The sequence below is a fragment of the Epinephelus lanceolatus genome, chromosome 9, assembly GCF_041903045.1.
Source record: "Epinephelus lanceolatus isolate andai-2023 chromosome 9, ASM4190304v1, whole genome shotgun sequence".
NCBI lineage: Eukaryota > Metazoa > Chordata > Actinopteri > Perciformes > Serranidae > Epinephelus > Epinephelus lanceolatus.
Genome location: NC_135742.1, coordinates 42,754,372 through 42,769,872, shown reverse-complemented (window position 1 = coordinate 42,769,872; position 15,501 = coordinate 42,754,372). Strand labels below are relative to the sequence as shown.

At 39.4% G+C, this 15,501-nt stretch overlaps 1 protein-coding gene across 3 annotated transcripts in view; it reads right to left on the bottom strand.

Annotated features, from left to right (window-relative positions):
- Positions 1–290: 290 nt before the first annotated feature.
- golga1 (golgin A1) overlaps positions 291–15,501 on the bottom strand; it is a 36,840-nt gene continuing 21,629 nt past the window's right edge. For all 3 annotated transcript variants that reach the window (XM_033620397.2, XM_033620399.2, XM_033620398.2), the window contains 10 exons: positions 13,287–13,427; positions 13,035–13,109; positions 12,557–12,646; positions 10,704–10,806; positions 9,975–10,135; positions 4,766–4,924; positions 4,560–4,619; positions 3,463–3,687; positions 3,243–3,329; positions 291–1,307 (listed from right to left, as the gene is read on the bottom strand). In XM_033620397.2, the coding sequence (XP_033476288.2) occupies positions 1,227–1,307; positions 3,243–3,329; positions 3,463–3,687; positions 4,560–4,619; positions 4,766–4,924; positions 9,975–10,135; positions 10,704–10,806; positions 12,557–12,646; positions 13,035–13,109; positions 13,287–13,427 (1,182 nt within the window). In that variant the 3' untranslated portion in view covers positions 291–1,226. The remainder of the gene's footprint in view (positions 1,308–3,242; positions 3,330–3,462; positions 3,688–4,559; positions 4,620–4,765; positions 4,925–9,974; positions 10,136–10,703; positions 10,807–12,556; positions 12,647–13,034; positions 13,110–13,286; positions 13,428–15,501) is intronic.

Below are 15,501 nucleotides of genomic sequence, written 5' to 3'. Positions count from 1 at the left end.
TATTTTTTCTATGTATTTACTATACTGTAACACTAGTATTGACCTTAAAAAATTAGTACCAGTTGGGCTTTAGCTCAGACCATCATGGTGGTGATTTCTGTGATGGTGTGTAAAGAAATGTGATGAAAATGTCATTTTAACAAGAAATGAGAGCAAGGAAGTTCCAATAAAAGATCCACACTGAACTTAATTTGGATTTAAAATGCAACACAGTTCATCGTGACTAATCAAAAATCACCCATCACAAAGGATAAAATGTCAGCATTCTCATTTCTTAAGGACATTTTGGATTTTGGGGGACAGAAATCCAGCCTGGATTCCCTGATCGTTCAAGGAGCTTTATAAAGTAGTCTTATACTATGTGCATTCTTTGGCCATTAGAACACAGATGAAACTCATTTACTGCTGTACCATTTAAGAAAATGGGTGATGACATTTTTAAGGACAAACTCAGAAAAAGGGCCTCAAACTGTACATGTAGACAAATTTAGATCCTTTGACACAAATATCAACAATTTATGTCCATCTGGTAGGTACTGTTAACTAAACTCTCGCTGATACTGATAGTGAAGCCAGTTCAGCTTCGGTAACCTGTAGTGATCATTAAATGACCTCTGAGATTTCAAATAACAGATTAACCAAGTGACAGGCTAAAAGGTCCTTCAGCAAACAAAGGCTGCACCATCTGTCCAGTGAAGACAGGCACACCAAGTTACATTGTTTTTGTTCCCACAAAAACAAATAGGACTTGTGTGGTTTGAATTTGGGTAAAGATGAGGCAGCTCCTAAGACAACAGTCAGGTCAGTCTGTTATTTCTCTCTGATGTGTCTCATTTTCTGACATGTTCACTCACCTCCTACTGTTTTCACAAAATAGAAAACATCAAATCTGTGTTGTGTCAGGAAGGAAAAATAAGACATTACCTCAAGTGTGATGATGTGTTTCAGTTTGCCCTGTATAACATATGGTCTACCTACCATCTGCCTGCTGACAAGGAAATAATGTCATTTAAAAATCAGCAGCTGATTATGAACATACTGTGCAGCCCTTCTCTGTCCCAACTAGCAGAAAACAGTCCTTCCCACACAGAGCCAGAGAAAACTGTGGAAGGCTGTTCAAGGTTTAAAGCTAGAGTTCTCCTCAATGATGGGAGCCACAGCAGAAGGACTTCTTCCTCCTGGAGGTGGTCCATTGGTTCCATTGCTTTAACTCTTTCTGCTGCTCATCAACTCCAGTGAGTCGAGGTGCCTGAGATTGAAGGGCGGATGGCACCCTTTGGAGAAGGCTTGGATCCAAACCAGGACATCTAGAACACAAGACACAGCAGTCAGTCAGCAGACTGACTGACTGACTTAGCAAAGCTTAGGCTAGTGTGACGTTTGAACACAGAGTTTTAGAGCTTAATGGCCACTTGAAAATGACAGTTTGAGGGGATGAGCTGAGAGGTCACTTTTTTTTTTCTCTCCTTCATTTTCTTATTTCATTTTGTATAGACCGAATCACAGACTAAGTTACGATAAAAATAGCTTAACATGTCTCATATCAAACACAGGCCCCTGCACTGAATCAAAACAAAATCATATCGTGGCACACTTTGTAATATCCACAAATATTGTATCATTGTCCAAAGAATTAACATAATGTCGTATTCCAAAGAAACTCTGGGCAGAATACAAGAAGCTAGGTTTGCTCATATGAGGGATCCTAGTTGGATTAACCAAACTATTTTAACTGCCCTGTGTTTTAATTTGATGCATGTCACCTGTTCATAAAGACGTGCATGTTTGTGAAATGTGATAATTAGCATAATCACCATCCCTAAACTATCTTATAAGACCTCCTTGTGCACAGGCTGGTAAATCGAAAGCTATGCCTTCTGGCTCAGCTCTCTCTTCACCACTACAGTGTGGCACATTGTCTGCACTGATGCAGGTGCTGCGCCAAACCATCACAGTGTATTTTTTACGATCTGCAATGTCATTGTGACGGCTGGTATTGTTTTTTACCTGTGCATTACATGTGTGTGTGTACCCCTTAAGAACAAATCTTTTCAAACGAGTGTTTCTTGCCTAATGCCCATTATGAGCAATGGTGTTAAGACGAAAATATCTCGATCTTGACCAATCATTCCTCTCAGGTTCGATAATTGCACCACTAATTCCAAGTGTCACTTAGTAGATGTTTGAGACTTTTCCACCCTGTTAGGTTTCAGGCACAAAGCCTTGGTGGTCTTTCAAATTTCTACTGAAATATTGTATATTGTATATTGTAAAATATTGTCTTATGGACCTTTTCCACTGTCACTTTTGGCCGTGCTGAGTCAAGCCAAGCCATGCCGATTTGCGTTTCCATTATCAATTTAGAGATGCCTAGCCACGGGAAGCTGCACCAGGGACGGACCTTCTCCAGAGTAGGTCCAAAAGCCGACCACCCTCCTTCAAGTGGGTAGCGGTGATGCCTCACCAACCGCAGCCAACCTCCAACAACCCTGTTTTTCCCCCTCAAACAAGCCTGTGTGTTGCAAGATTCTACTCACCTGTCTGCAGGAGACCAGAGAGAAAGGCGTTTTTAAAAGTCAGCTCTCAGTGATTTTGTAGCTTCTAACTGAATCTCTGCTGTTTGGAGTTTAGTTTCTTTCCTGTATCCTGTTTTTACTTTAGATATCTGCTTTACTTTACTGTTTCACGTTCAGCTATCAGCCGTAATAGAAGTCGTGTGAAGTTGCTGCTCGAAAACTCAACATTTCCTTATTTTGCTGCTTCACAATAAAAGTTTTTATATTACAAAATAATGGGACTTTTATCGTGAAGAATCTATAGGTAATGAAATGTCTGAATTTGTGGAACTTGTGCAGCTTTTCTTCAATAAAGGCAAGTCTAATGATACCGCAGGGAGTAAAAGCACAAACAGCCACAGTGAGATGTTAGATAAAGAGCTGCAGACAACAGGCTCTCACTGCACCTCTGCAAACAGCTCATCTCTAACAGGTAAACTTCTTTAACCTGCCCTGCTGTGAAAGAACACATCCAGCAAAAATAACCGTAGATCAGCCCAATGCTTTTAAACGTCATCAATTGAAGACACACCTTCAAGCAGGTAACCCTGTTGTAATGGAAATACAAATCACTGCCGAGCTGGGCTGATGACCCAAACCAAACCAAACCAAGCCAAAACAGCCCATGACTGTCAAAAAGGGGTATTAGAGCAGTGGTCTGTTTGAAGTTCAACACTGAATACCAACCTTGTACTCCAGAGTTTGTTTCAACATATCCTCTTCCTCACGAGTGAAATTCAGCAGCACAGATACAGCTCGTATTAGCTGGTATGCCTGACAGAGTGAGACACACACGTTCAGACTGGGCTTGTAACAGAACCAGGGCTAATAATTTAGTCACTCAATACTAGGCAAAACTTATTTTAGCCTGTTGAATTAATTGCTATAATTAGCATGGAGGACTTACCTCAGCCTCTCTGGATGACATAAATTTGAGCACAACGTGTTTGAGATACTCAAAGTTGATTTCTCTTGAGTCGTTGAGGTCTGAGGTGTTGGTTACTGTGGTGCTGGAGGTGGGGGGGCTCTGCATGGATGCAGGTGGGGGGTCCGGACAAACCTTCTCTTGTTTTTCTGTTCGGTTTTCTGGAACCTTCTCCTTCCCTTCAGCTTCTGGCTCAGACTTGAGCTTCTACAGAGCACAAAGAATGAAACGTTAATAACTAACTAATAAACACTCACTGCATTAAGAAAGGAGCCTTGATCTTCAATCATTTAAATGCATTGTTTCCTTCAATAATCTACCCTAAATTCTAATATTTCCTGAAAAATGATTCGAAAGAGAAACTGAAGTATTCCGGCCCTTAACTCAGTACTTCATTGAGGCACCCATGGCAAAGTTCTTTATTTGAAGTTTCTACCTGTCAGACCTATTTTTCAATGTCAGTGAGTCACATGCAACATTTACATTGTATTTATGCTGGAATTACTTCAGCTGGTGTCACTGCACTTGCTGAGAATTTGCATTCATAGCAGCTTTTGCTTGACATTACACTTAAAGGCGCAGTTGAGCCCAAAATCAAAAATACATATTTCTTCTCTTACCTGTAGTTAGTGCTATTAATATCAATCAAGATAGTTTTGTTGTGAGTTGCCGAGTGTAATCTGGAGAATGGCATCCATACTTCTTTGTCATCTGGTTTAAAGGGACATTTTAGCCCAATATTTAAAATACACATTTTTCTCTCACCTGTGGTGCTTTTTATCAATCTAAATGGTTTTGGTGTGAGTTGCAGATTTCTGTCCTAGAGACGTCTACCATCAGCAAGTCGGCAAGTCTAAAAGCTGCTGATCTGATCAGTGACAATGATGATTCAGTATAGCGACTTCACTTTGAAAATGTGTTGATAAAGATTCTTTGGTACATGTAATTAACAGCTGTACCCCGGATCCCACAGCTTCATGATGTTTTGCTTAAGTGAGACGAACAGGGTGGAGTAGCTCCTTTACCAACAAATGTTTAGCTTGCAGACATATTGTCGGAAAAAAAAGAGTGTGTCTCACCAGTTCCTTCTGCAGAGTCCTCTTTAGTTCTGCCAGTCTCTGCTGCAGCTGCTTGATGGTCTGCAAAACAATGTCAGTGTGTTTTATGTGTGTTGATAGGTGTAACTGCTGCTATGTATGTATCTGCAGAATGCATCTGCTTTCAGCAGAAATTAATGTTTTATTCAAAGCCAGAAGAACAGAATGGGAGGATAAAGTTATCTGACCCTGTTCTTGTCACTGAGCTGCTGCTCCAGCTCTCTGTTGACCTTCTGAATGTGATCCAGATCATCCACTGTCACACTGCCGTTCTGATCCTCCTCACACACTTCAGGGCTGTGAAGCTGCTCTGTCAAGGTTTCCACCTCAACCTCCAGGTATGAGATCTGGGCAGCACACATCAGACCACACTGATCATTAATCCATGTTACATTAGTGACAGTTGCCTCTTTGGAGAAGCAGTAGCAGAAAAAAGATTATAAGACATGAGACTATCAGAATACCATTAAACTTAAAATTAAAAGCCCAGGCTTCTATTTACTTCAATCACTGAACTCAACCAGTCTAAATTTGAGACGGGTGTTTAGTTCCTTTAGCACAAAACTGTGGGTGAGCAAATGGAAATATATTATCAACATGTTTATTTAAACAAGTATAAAGCATACCCAACAACACAGTGCAGTAAGAAGAGAAAATACTGTTTGACGAACAAAGTTAGCATACAGTAAACAATTGATTTCACTCGACAATATTCACGACTTGGATTAATTTTCATAATAAACTCTTTTGATTCTTTTGATCAGCAGATCCTTACAGACTAAAGAATTATAAATAATTAAGGAACAGATGCATATTTAGAATTAATGGCTGCTTCAAAGGTAGGGAGTCACCTCTTTTTATTTTATTTTATTTATTTTTACCATGTTAATACATCTAAATTAATTATACTATGGTGCTCATGTTTTCAGTAAAATGAACTGAATGATTAAATTGTGGAGAATCTATCCAAGCTAACCATGTGTAGCTAGGGCTGTGCGATATGACGATATATATCGGGTGACGAGTAGGGCTGTAGTCGTGGGGAAAAAAATCTGCACATTATTTTTACTTCTGCAGTGTTGTGTCTGTGTCACTCTGCAGTTACACCTCCAAAACACTAGTCAGCGGTGGAGGACTGTGTTAAGTTCTGTAAAGTTTAGTTTAAATCAAACTTTATTTATATAGTTGATTCAAAACTCTCATTAAACACACATTAAACATGGCTTAATAGGGACTATTTCAAACACAAGTACGCAAATTGGCTTCACTATAAGTCGCAGAACTGACAGACAAACACTTGTCTTTATCTGAACACATTTCCCCCACCATTACAACATGCTAACGTTATTAGCACAAGCCTATGGCATTTTACATTGTATAAACTAGCCTAGCGTCTAGCGATCTTTTCCTCTTCTCATATAAAACCAGGGACAACAGCAGCATCTAACAAAGGTAACAGCACTCAGTGTGGCTCCATTACAACTCACAACATTCACCGACAAAACAACTGTCTTATACTAAACATGTTTTCAAAGCAAATACAACATGCTAACGTTATTAGCGCCAGCCTATGGCATTTTACATGGTATACATTAGCCTAGCGACGAGCGGAGTAGTATACAGAAACACGCAGGAGGTCTGCGTCACCGCGACGCTGATCGTGATGGTGGGCGAGTCCAACTTTCTGTCAACAACAGGGGTGTTTTGAAAACACCCCCATTTTCACAGGAAACTTAGCCTGTCCCCCCGCCACAGGAAATAATGGATTAATCCTTGAAAGCTATTGATGTAGCAATTTTCTCCTTATGAAAGTAACACGGCGATTCTTCGACTAATGAGAATTTGGTCGGATGAGAGCATAGCGACCAAATAATCGATTAGTCGACCACAAGACTACAGCCCTAGTGACGAGAGATAAAAATGTCTATCGTTTCATATTTTGCTCTATCGTTTATATCGTTGTGACACAAATTACACTTTTTACGGCAATATTTTTCGTCATTTGGGGAACTTTTTATTCATTGGATTAAAATGTGCTATATCGTGATATGTATCGTTATCAGGATATGAAATGATCTATATCGTGATATGAAATTTTGGGGGGGGTGCTGTGGCCGTGCTGCCTGCTCTCTCCGGTTTTACGCCAGGCTCGGCTCCTTTCAAAGACTCCTTGCAAAGCATTCCTCCGGGGGGTTTTTTCGGACCTAATTGTATTGCGGAGTGTTGCACAGCGGCGACCAGATCTTTGCTCTCAAACCACAAAAAAATGTGATGGCACAACAGTCTCCTTCAGTACATTATTCTATGCTTTCTTTTGATTTTCACATTGGCTAGTCATCCTGTTTAATTTGTCTTCTGATTAAATCGGAACCGTTGAAACAAGTTGTAGGAAGCCTCTGCAAGTAACTGGTTGCTGGTAGACACTCTGTGCTGCAATAAAAAGGTTAATCAGCAGTGCCATGCACTGTAGAGCCTATGCGCTGCTGGTTCTGCTGGCCTGAATAGAACATAATGTCTACTGTTGTGTACAGCATTTATAGACTGAGCTGAGTAGTGATGCATGGGTCGACCCGTAACCCTAAGCTACAAGTTAGAGGGAATAGTGATAAAGTGGTAAAACTTGGCATTGATCCACAGCCTCGGATGGATGCGCTCAAGCGTGCTGTGCGCACAAGCTCAGTTGGTAGGCGATACTATATTTTCACATTTTTAACAATGCAATTTAAAAGTTTTGATTTTTACTGATAACCTACATTTACCAACAACAAAAAGACTACATTTAGCACCAAAAAATTATGTAACAAAAAAAAACAAAACAAAAAAAAAAACAGTAAATAAGCACCCGCCTAGTAAGAATGGCTCAGTGTTTAATTGGGGCTCGACTTTTATTTGAAGTCCTATGGTAAATCAATATAAAAATAAGATCAGAGCAAACTGATGGTGGCACATACAAAGAGAAAAAAGAATAATTACATGCATAAAAAACAAAAAATAATTACAGCACTGAAGGTGTGCAAAACATTGGCCTGGTGGTGGGCGATAAAACGATAACATATCGTCTCGCGATAAACACTTATGCGCCGTCGATAATGTTACTATATTGTGTTGGGGAAAAAACACGAGGAAAGCCATGCAAGTTACCCTCGGAGTCGGGCTGTGCAAGGTTGGTTGCACGAACACACTCGCTCCCTGGTAACCTAGCAACGGTGTCACGCAAACAGCTAACAACATCAGGTTTGGTCGCGCCATCCTCATGTGTGAACACAAGGTCCGCTTATTAGCCGCGACTTTGGGCTTGCTCTTTTGTAAAGTCGCTTACAAATATTGGTAGTCGCGGGTTGCGTTTTTTTGGGCTTGTTTCTAAAGTGGAGTTGCTTATTTGGGCTTGCTCTCTAAACATTGCCTTTCTCTATATATATCTGTCTAATAAGTTATTTAAATGCATGATAGTGTGTCAGACTGCAGGATGTTTCCACAGCTCCGCTCCCTCCACCCCTCTCCTTCTCCGCATACACACAGGTGACGGTCAGTCAATGAGACTTTTCACATTTAAATTGCGTGATTAACTATTTCACTAACAAGTGGGCGAAATATGGAAAGAATACAATTAAGATTTGTAGAAAGAGAGGAGAGGATTAAAAGATTAGACTTCAAGAGGGGGATGACACAAAAGCAGTATGCAGATTCAGATTTTGTGGGATATCATTCAGATATTGTCCAACATACCAGCAATGTTACAGTGAAAGTAAAATGGCTTGTTATATGCAATTTCTTTACTTTCATTTTCATTCATTCATTCATTTATTCTTTCCACTTTTTTGGTTGGCTAGTTGGTTTGGTAGAGTTCAAGGGCAGTAAATATAATGTATTTGTAAAGTAATTTTGGTTGCTGGTCCTGGTTGCTTGTTTCGCTCCCAAGATCTGGCAACACTGAACACAACACAGCGTGGAGTGAGTAGCAAGAATGAGTGCGGATTGCGAGGAAACAGTCGAGTAGTAGTTTTTATACCATCTTGTGTATGTTCATTTATATGAGTGTTTTCTAATGGTTGTGTTGACATTATATTTACCTCTGTGTGCCTTGACTGATGACTGTGATTGAAATCAAAAGAAAGATATTGAGTTTAAAATAAATGTGTTAAAATTTATTTATTTTCTCCTGGTCCTTATTTCAAATAGGTTATTAAAAAAATTACCGATAATTATCGTTATCAATCAATATGAACCAGCTATATCGTGATATACTTTTCAGCCGTATCGCCCACCCCTAAGTACAACACACAAGACATTATCAAGAATTATTTAATTCTTTAAGGTCAAACTTTAGTTAAATATCCACTGGGATAAATCATGTCCTGCCAAAAAACCCTTAAAACTACAACTTATCAACACACTTATATTGTTTCTTGTATTTATATGTAAGAAAAAAATTAGGATTTATAAAGTATTTCAATCTGCTTTTATTTTTTTAACTTCTTAACTTTCCCACCGTCAGAAAACAGCCTTGTCCCAGACAAGAATTTACAACTTAAATACCTAAAAAATGTGTTCAAAGCCTTCAAAATCTAAACCTAACAGTATGTACTGACACCATAATTGTAAAAATGTTTTGCTATAATCCTCTTTGTTTTAAAATATATATTTTTGTAAAAATGTTGGCCCTTTTAAGATGTGTCCCAGAACTCATCAGACTCCATCAGAAAATCAGGTATAAAAGGAGTCAGCTATATCACAAGGACTCCTGTCTCACTTTCTGGTTTCCAAGTGCTGGTAAGCCTTTTATTTTATGATAAATTCATTAAATAATATTGCTAACAGGTGTGTCTCAACCATAACAGCTCAACTCTGTGGCCCTTCTATATCCAAACTAAATAAGAATCATGGTTTAAAAATTAGTATTTTGATTAGAATTAAGAGAACTCTTAGCAACTTTGACAAAAAAATATGTAACATTTTGTCAACTCCATAAAACGCCAACTCTGTCAGATCTTGCCTCTGACATCCATCATGTGCTATTCAAGAAAAAATTAAGTCACTGGGAGCATGGCCCAGTACAAGGTTTAATAGTCAAGACTTTGATCTTTAAAAATATATTTTCCTGCCTAATTGAAGAGTAAAAATCACCCCCCCCCCCCCCCCCCCCTTGAGTAAGGTTTTGTCCCAATTCTCAAGAATGAGTGTAAAATATGAAATACTGGTCTTCCCTGGATATAGTTGTTGTGACGGAAAATGCAATAGAGATGAAAGTTTGGTGACTTGTTGACTTCTGGGTAGTAGTTGAACAAAACAACAATTACAGGAGAAACGCTGATTGGACTTTAATCCCTAAAAGCTTGCTGCATCAGTATTCTAAGTACCAAACAAGAGCATATATGTATGTAGGTTTTTCTGACTGACCCGTGCCTGGCAGCTATCCAGCTGCTGTGTTTGGTTGAGCAGCTCCTCCCTCAGGCTGCTCAGCTGGGAGTCTTTGTCCAGTTCCATCTGTTCGAGTTGGGCTTGCTGTTGCTGTACCTCCTCCTGCAGCTGGACCAGCGATGCCTGCCGTTGCTGCACCTCTGCAACACACACAAACACACGTTTTTTTCCTGCCAAAAATCACGCAGTGTAGGTGAACAAAATCAACAATTTTGAAGAAAATTTGCAACCTTTGTATTTATTTCAAAAATTCCAAATACAAAATATTAAATAATACAGCTCATGATTTTAGCAATGCTTGTAACTGCAGTTAAGGCTCAAATGCCACTACCACTCCTTTAGATCAAAGATGTTAACAGCCCGCAAAGTAAGACCGTCATGTAGCCTTCATATTAAATCTCTCCACACGTTCTGTTCTTTTCTGTCATTTTACCTTTAGAATAAAATGCATATTTACTTGGAATCTCTTCACCAAGGCCTCCATCAGAAACTAATCACATCACATTTCTCGTCATGGTGGCGAACCACACACTGTATGGACCACATCTGATTTGTAATAAAATGGTAAGCAGATATTTGGTCCAACCCTGGTTTACCATTTTAAGAAATGAAAAACTGTTACACGGGGAGGAAATACTTGAACTTATCATTAAAAAATTGAAGCACAGGGACCTATTTGTTTAAAGGATTTGAAATGTGTGTGCATACCATTCTGGAGTGTTTTGAGGTCTTCTTCTTTCAGTGCTAACTTTTCAGTGACATTGGACAGCTCCTGCTGTGAGGTCTGTAGAGATGTGGTCAGCTCTCCAACCTGACAACAAGCAAAGGCAAACACTTTTCATTACACAGTACATGATTTCATATGCAGGAGGACAACCAGCTCTGAATTTCTTTGACATTGTCTTATAATCTGTGGGTGATCAAATGAAGGTACAGTCTGCTGCTTAATGACTCTCCTGTCCCTCCACGGGAATACAAGTGTTTGCATCTGGTCCAGAGGGAGACTGCTACATCATTTAAGGGGGACCCTTTGCTGTTATAATGATTACCGGTAAAATGATAAACCGCGGTAAAATTCCCAATGGTTAGTATTACCGTTTCAAATTTTAATTATCATTAAAACCGTGTTTGATTACCGCACTTTCGAAAAATTCACTGTGATACTGCTCATTGCCTGGAAAAGCAGCAGCAGTCCCTAAGACACAGGCGCGCACGCGCAGTTTGCAATGTTTGGCCTCTGAAAACATGGTTGAAGGCACCCGCACGGACAGTGTTCTGGAGATTTTTTCCCCCCTCTAAAAGGACAAAGTCTGAATTCTGGACGTATTTTGGGTTTTATAAGGATGCTGAGGGGAAACTAATTGAAGATAGTCACCCTGTCTGCAGAAAAAAAGTCTCTGCGAGGGGGGTAACACTTGAAATTTGATGAGCCATCTCCGTGACCAACACCCACAACTATACAGCGAGTGTACCTGTGCCTGGTTCACACTTCACAACTTTTCTGCCTGTTCTGAAAGTCACTATGTCACATTACACGATTGTGGAGTCATAAAATTGTGCCATGTCTTGGCCGACAGACTTGGCAGGCACACTACACGATGGTACACACCAATTATCCCCGGTCATCTTTCACGATGTGTGTGATGTCATTGGGTTATTCTTGTCCTATTTTTATTACTTTTACTATAATTTCAGTCACTGTGTCTGTTCATGTGCCAGCCCAAATGTTGTTGTAGTAACATAAAAAGCACCAGCTGACAGCAGGAGCTACATTTGAAGTACTGTATGCAAACATACAAGTCACTGAATCCTCCACAACCAAGTTCCTACAAACGTTTCACAATAAAAGCCGATTTAGAAAATGGAGGGATTCTCTCAGCTAAGGTTATAAGGGGCTTTTAATTTGAAACAAATTCAGGAAGTGTTGTGTTTGAAATGACAGTGCGATGCATTAACTTTATCAAGGCAAGGGGAGCGGATAAAGAGTAAAAATATAAAAACACAGAGGGATTAATAAATATAAAAATTGCAGTTGTGGTGAGTAAAAGCCCCACCACTATTTTTTAATTTTCTTACTTTATGTCCATCTCCATTATGAAGAAATAACATTGTTTGCTAGCTTGATGCTAATGGCAGTACTCCGCAGGTTGACAAAGTGCCTCTGCTGTTTCCTTTTTACTCTATGTGGTAACATCCCTAAAGGAAATATTAAAAAGGCTGGGGTGTTGTTGCCCTTCTGTGTTTCTATTGGTCAAAGTGACGGCTGTGATGGGAGTAATCGTGAATGACAAAAAGAAAATCAAACATGCTAGACTTTCTGTCAGACAGAAACTACATAGTGCTCTTTATTTTATTTGTTTTTCGAAATAAAACTTGGTTAAATGATTTCAGTATGTGTATAAGTACTTTCTGAACATTATCAGCACATTTCAACAATACAGCGATAATAATGATAACCGTTGGTCACTATAACCGTGATATGAAATTTTCATACCGTTACATCTCTAGCTGTTATCCTCCTATTGTTGTGAATATTGTGTGCTGTGTCTTTTCCTACAGACCTGTGTTTGCAGCTCCTCCTTCTGTCGTCTGGTTTCTTCTAGAGCTTTGGCAATTTCCGTGCTCACTGTCTGCCGACTGTTCAGTTCTGCCTGAGGGAATACACCAAGACAAGAGGACTACAAATACACTCTGCTTTCCTATATTAATATGGCCTCCTTTGAATCTTCAGACCTCTATATTTCTAGTGGATCCGACAATTTTGGTTCAGTACTGGCAGCTTCAGTACTAAATATGTAGCTTTTGGCTTTGCAATATTGCTGTCAGTGAAGCTGTGCCATATAATGTGAAGACTATAAGTATATAAAATATAGGAGAGCATGTGTTTAGTATCTGAGCAACAATTTTTTTATTTCTCAATACACTGACGGACTTTGATCGTGAATATTTGGAACAGATGGATTTTTTTTCCATTACATGTTCCTCGATAAAAACACTGAATATCAGAGGAGAATATTAACACTCTGTAGTTGATCTTACCCTGCACTGTTCCAGCTCCTCTGTCCACTGGCTCAGAGTGGAGTTTACCTCGTGCCTCTGCCTGTCCAGATCAGCCTAGTACACAAGGAACAGGAAAGAGAAAGTATCTGTGCTCTCTCTACACTGTAACACATACATTTATATTAACTACTGATGCGTTAACCCACGTCTCTCAGTGTAACAGCATAGTATTAAACATTACAGTAAGTCTTTAAAATCAAAATCAAGTTGAAAATAAGAAGCAGAGCATACCACTGCATCCTGCAGTGTCTGTTTTTCTGTCTGTAAAGAGGTAATGGTTTCCTCCAGGCAGCTGACCTTCTCCTGACTCTGCTGCTGTAACAAACACACTTGCTGATCCAGAAAGGCCTTTTCTGCACTCCACTCTCCTTGCTGATCAAAACACACAAACAAATGCATTGTAAAGATATGCATACAAAACCCACTTTAACTAAATTTCAAACAGATTGAAATCCAATACTTTCACTTAAAAAGGACATGAGTGCACATAAACAATTTTCAGAGAACAACCTTCAATTTCAGTTTTCAGAGTAGCAACATATATATTTTTTTGTTATATATGTTACAAATGGGTTCAGGTTGTGAATCAGTGGCTAAGTATATTAATTCATATATTGTGACTGCACACTAGAACTGACATTTTTCATTTAGTTCAATCAACTACACTCAAAAGTGAATATGGTTGTTCTACTCAACTTTCATTAATAGAGGTACAAAATTGGATGTCATGGAAATAGTAAACCAGTAATTGAAGGTCCAGTATGTCAGATTTAGGGGAATATATTGGCAGAAATAGAATATAATAAGTATGTTTTCTTTAGTGAATAATCACCTGAAAATAAGAATAATTGCATTTTTGTTATCTTAGAATAAGCCATTAATATCTACATAGGGAGCAGGTCCTCATAGACAGAGATCGCCATGTTGTACCACCATGTTTCTACAGTAGCCCAGAACAGACAAACCAAACACTGGCTCTAGAGAGTGCCTTATGTGTTTTTTTGAGTTGTGTTTTTCTTAAACATGAAACTGCTTTATTCAAGCAGTTTTTACCAGTTAAAATCACCTTGGGCCATATTCACAAAGCTTCCTAGTTTTCTTAGAATTATGACATTTTCTTAGAATTTCCCCTTAAAGTTAAGACAAGGTCCAGGCAAAGATAAAAGGTGTTAACAAAGCCTTTTAGTCCATAAGAGAGCTCCTCAGGGTGAAAAAATGTTAGGAGCAGGGAGAAGGACTTTTTAGCAGAGGAGAAAATGGCAGAAAGACAAGAGGTAGGAGAAATATTCTTCAAACACTGAATGACAGTGAGTAAATGAAATGCTGCAGATTAGATGGTGCAGGTTTAAAGTTTGTGGTCGATCTCATTAGAGATGTTTTCAGATCTCCCACCCAACACAATAATCCTATAATGCCACAAATAAAGTGATCACAACACAAAGACAATTAAAAAAAATAAAATGCAAGAGTGCAGCAGTGATGACTTAAGTCTGTCTCATTCTCCCATCAGCAGAGTGATCACACTAACACTGACAACACTTCGAAAGTCACATGCTGTGATGCAGTTCATTTCATTTCCACTGGGTGTCCACACCTTGCAGGTTTACAAAGGGTGTGTCTGTGACAACCAAACATATCTGTTAAAAAAAATGCATAATACCTAGCAACGGGGTCAACCACACCTCCTCATTAAGGTGAAAGTTTCTGTCCCTTCCTTACTTAGAGTTGCTCCTAGAGCTTTCTTAAATCAGTCCCAAACCATGACTCCATACTAAACATTTTTAGGCTAAGTTAGGAGCCCTGTGAGAGTATTCTCAAAATATTTGTGAATACAGCCTCTGGTCAATTTGTTTTGGGGAGGAAAAGACCTCTGCAGATAATTCAGCTCACAGTAAAACCTCCTGAACATGTGAAACCAAAAGAAGGTGAGTTATCGGAGAAAAAAGGTGAGCACACAGAACAGGCAATGGGTGAGCAGGCTGTCTGCAACATGCCAAGCAGCGTAGATGAAACACTGACTTGTGACGTGAAACTGCTGAATTCGGAGTTTTAACTGGTTTAAATCACCTAGCCATTTTGTTTTGGAGAAGACCTCTGAACATGAACACTGACGGAATCCTAACTAGACGTTCGCATTTGACACACAGGAGAAGTTTCAGCTGGTTGCACTTTGCACTCCTCACCACGACATGCCATTAAATCCTACACAGTGCTCCTCTAAGGTTTCTGTTAACAGACCTGCTGGCTCGCAGGTTTGCTTCATCTAGAGGCTGATCGCCTGCTGAGCATGTAGCAGGTAGGAGAGACATGGCATGTCCTTTTGTGAATAAAGTTGTGGACGTTGAGGCACAATTTATTCAGGGGCTGTTGTGTCAGGAGATGGTGATTAGACCCCATCTTCACGTCTATATGAAAGATACAATTTCACCTCACACTCTATCATTTA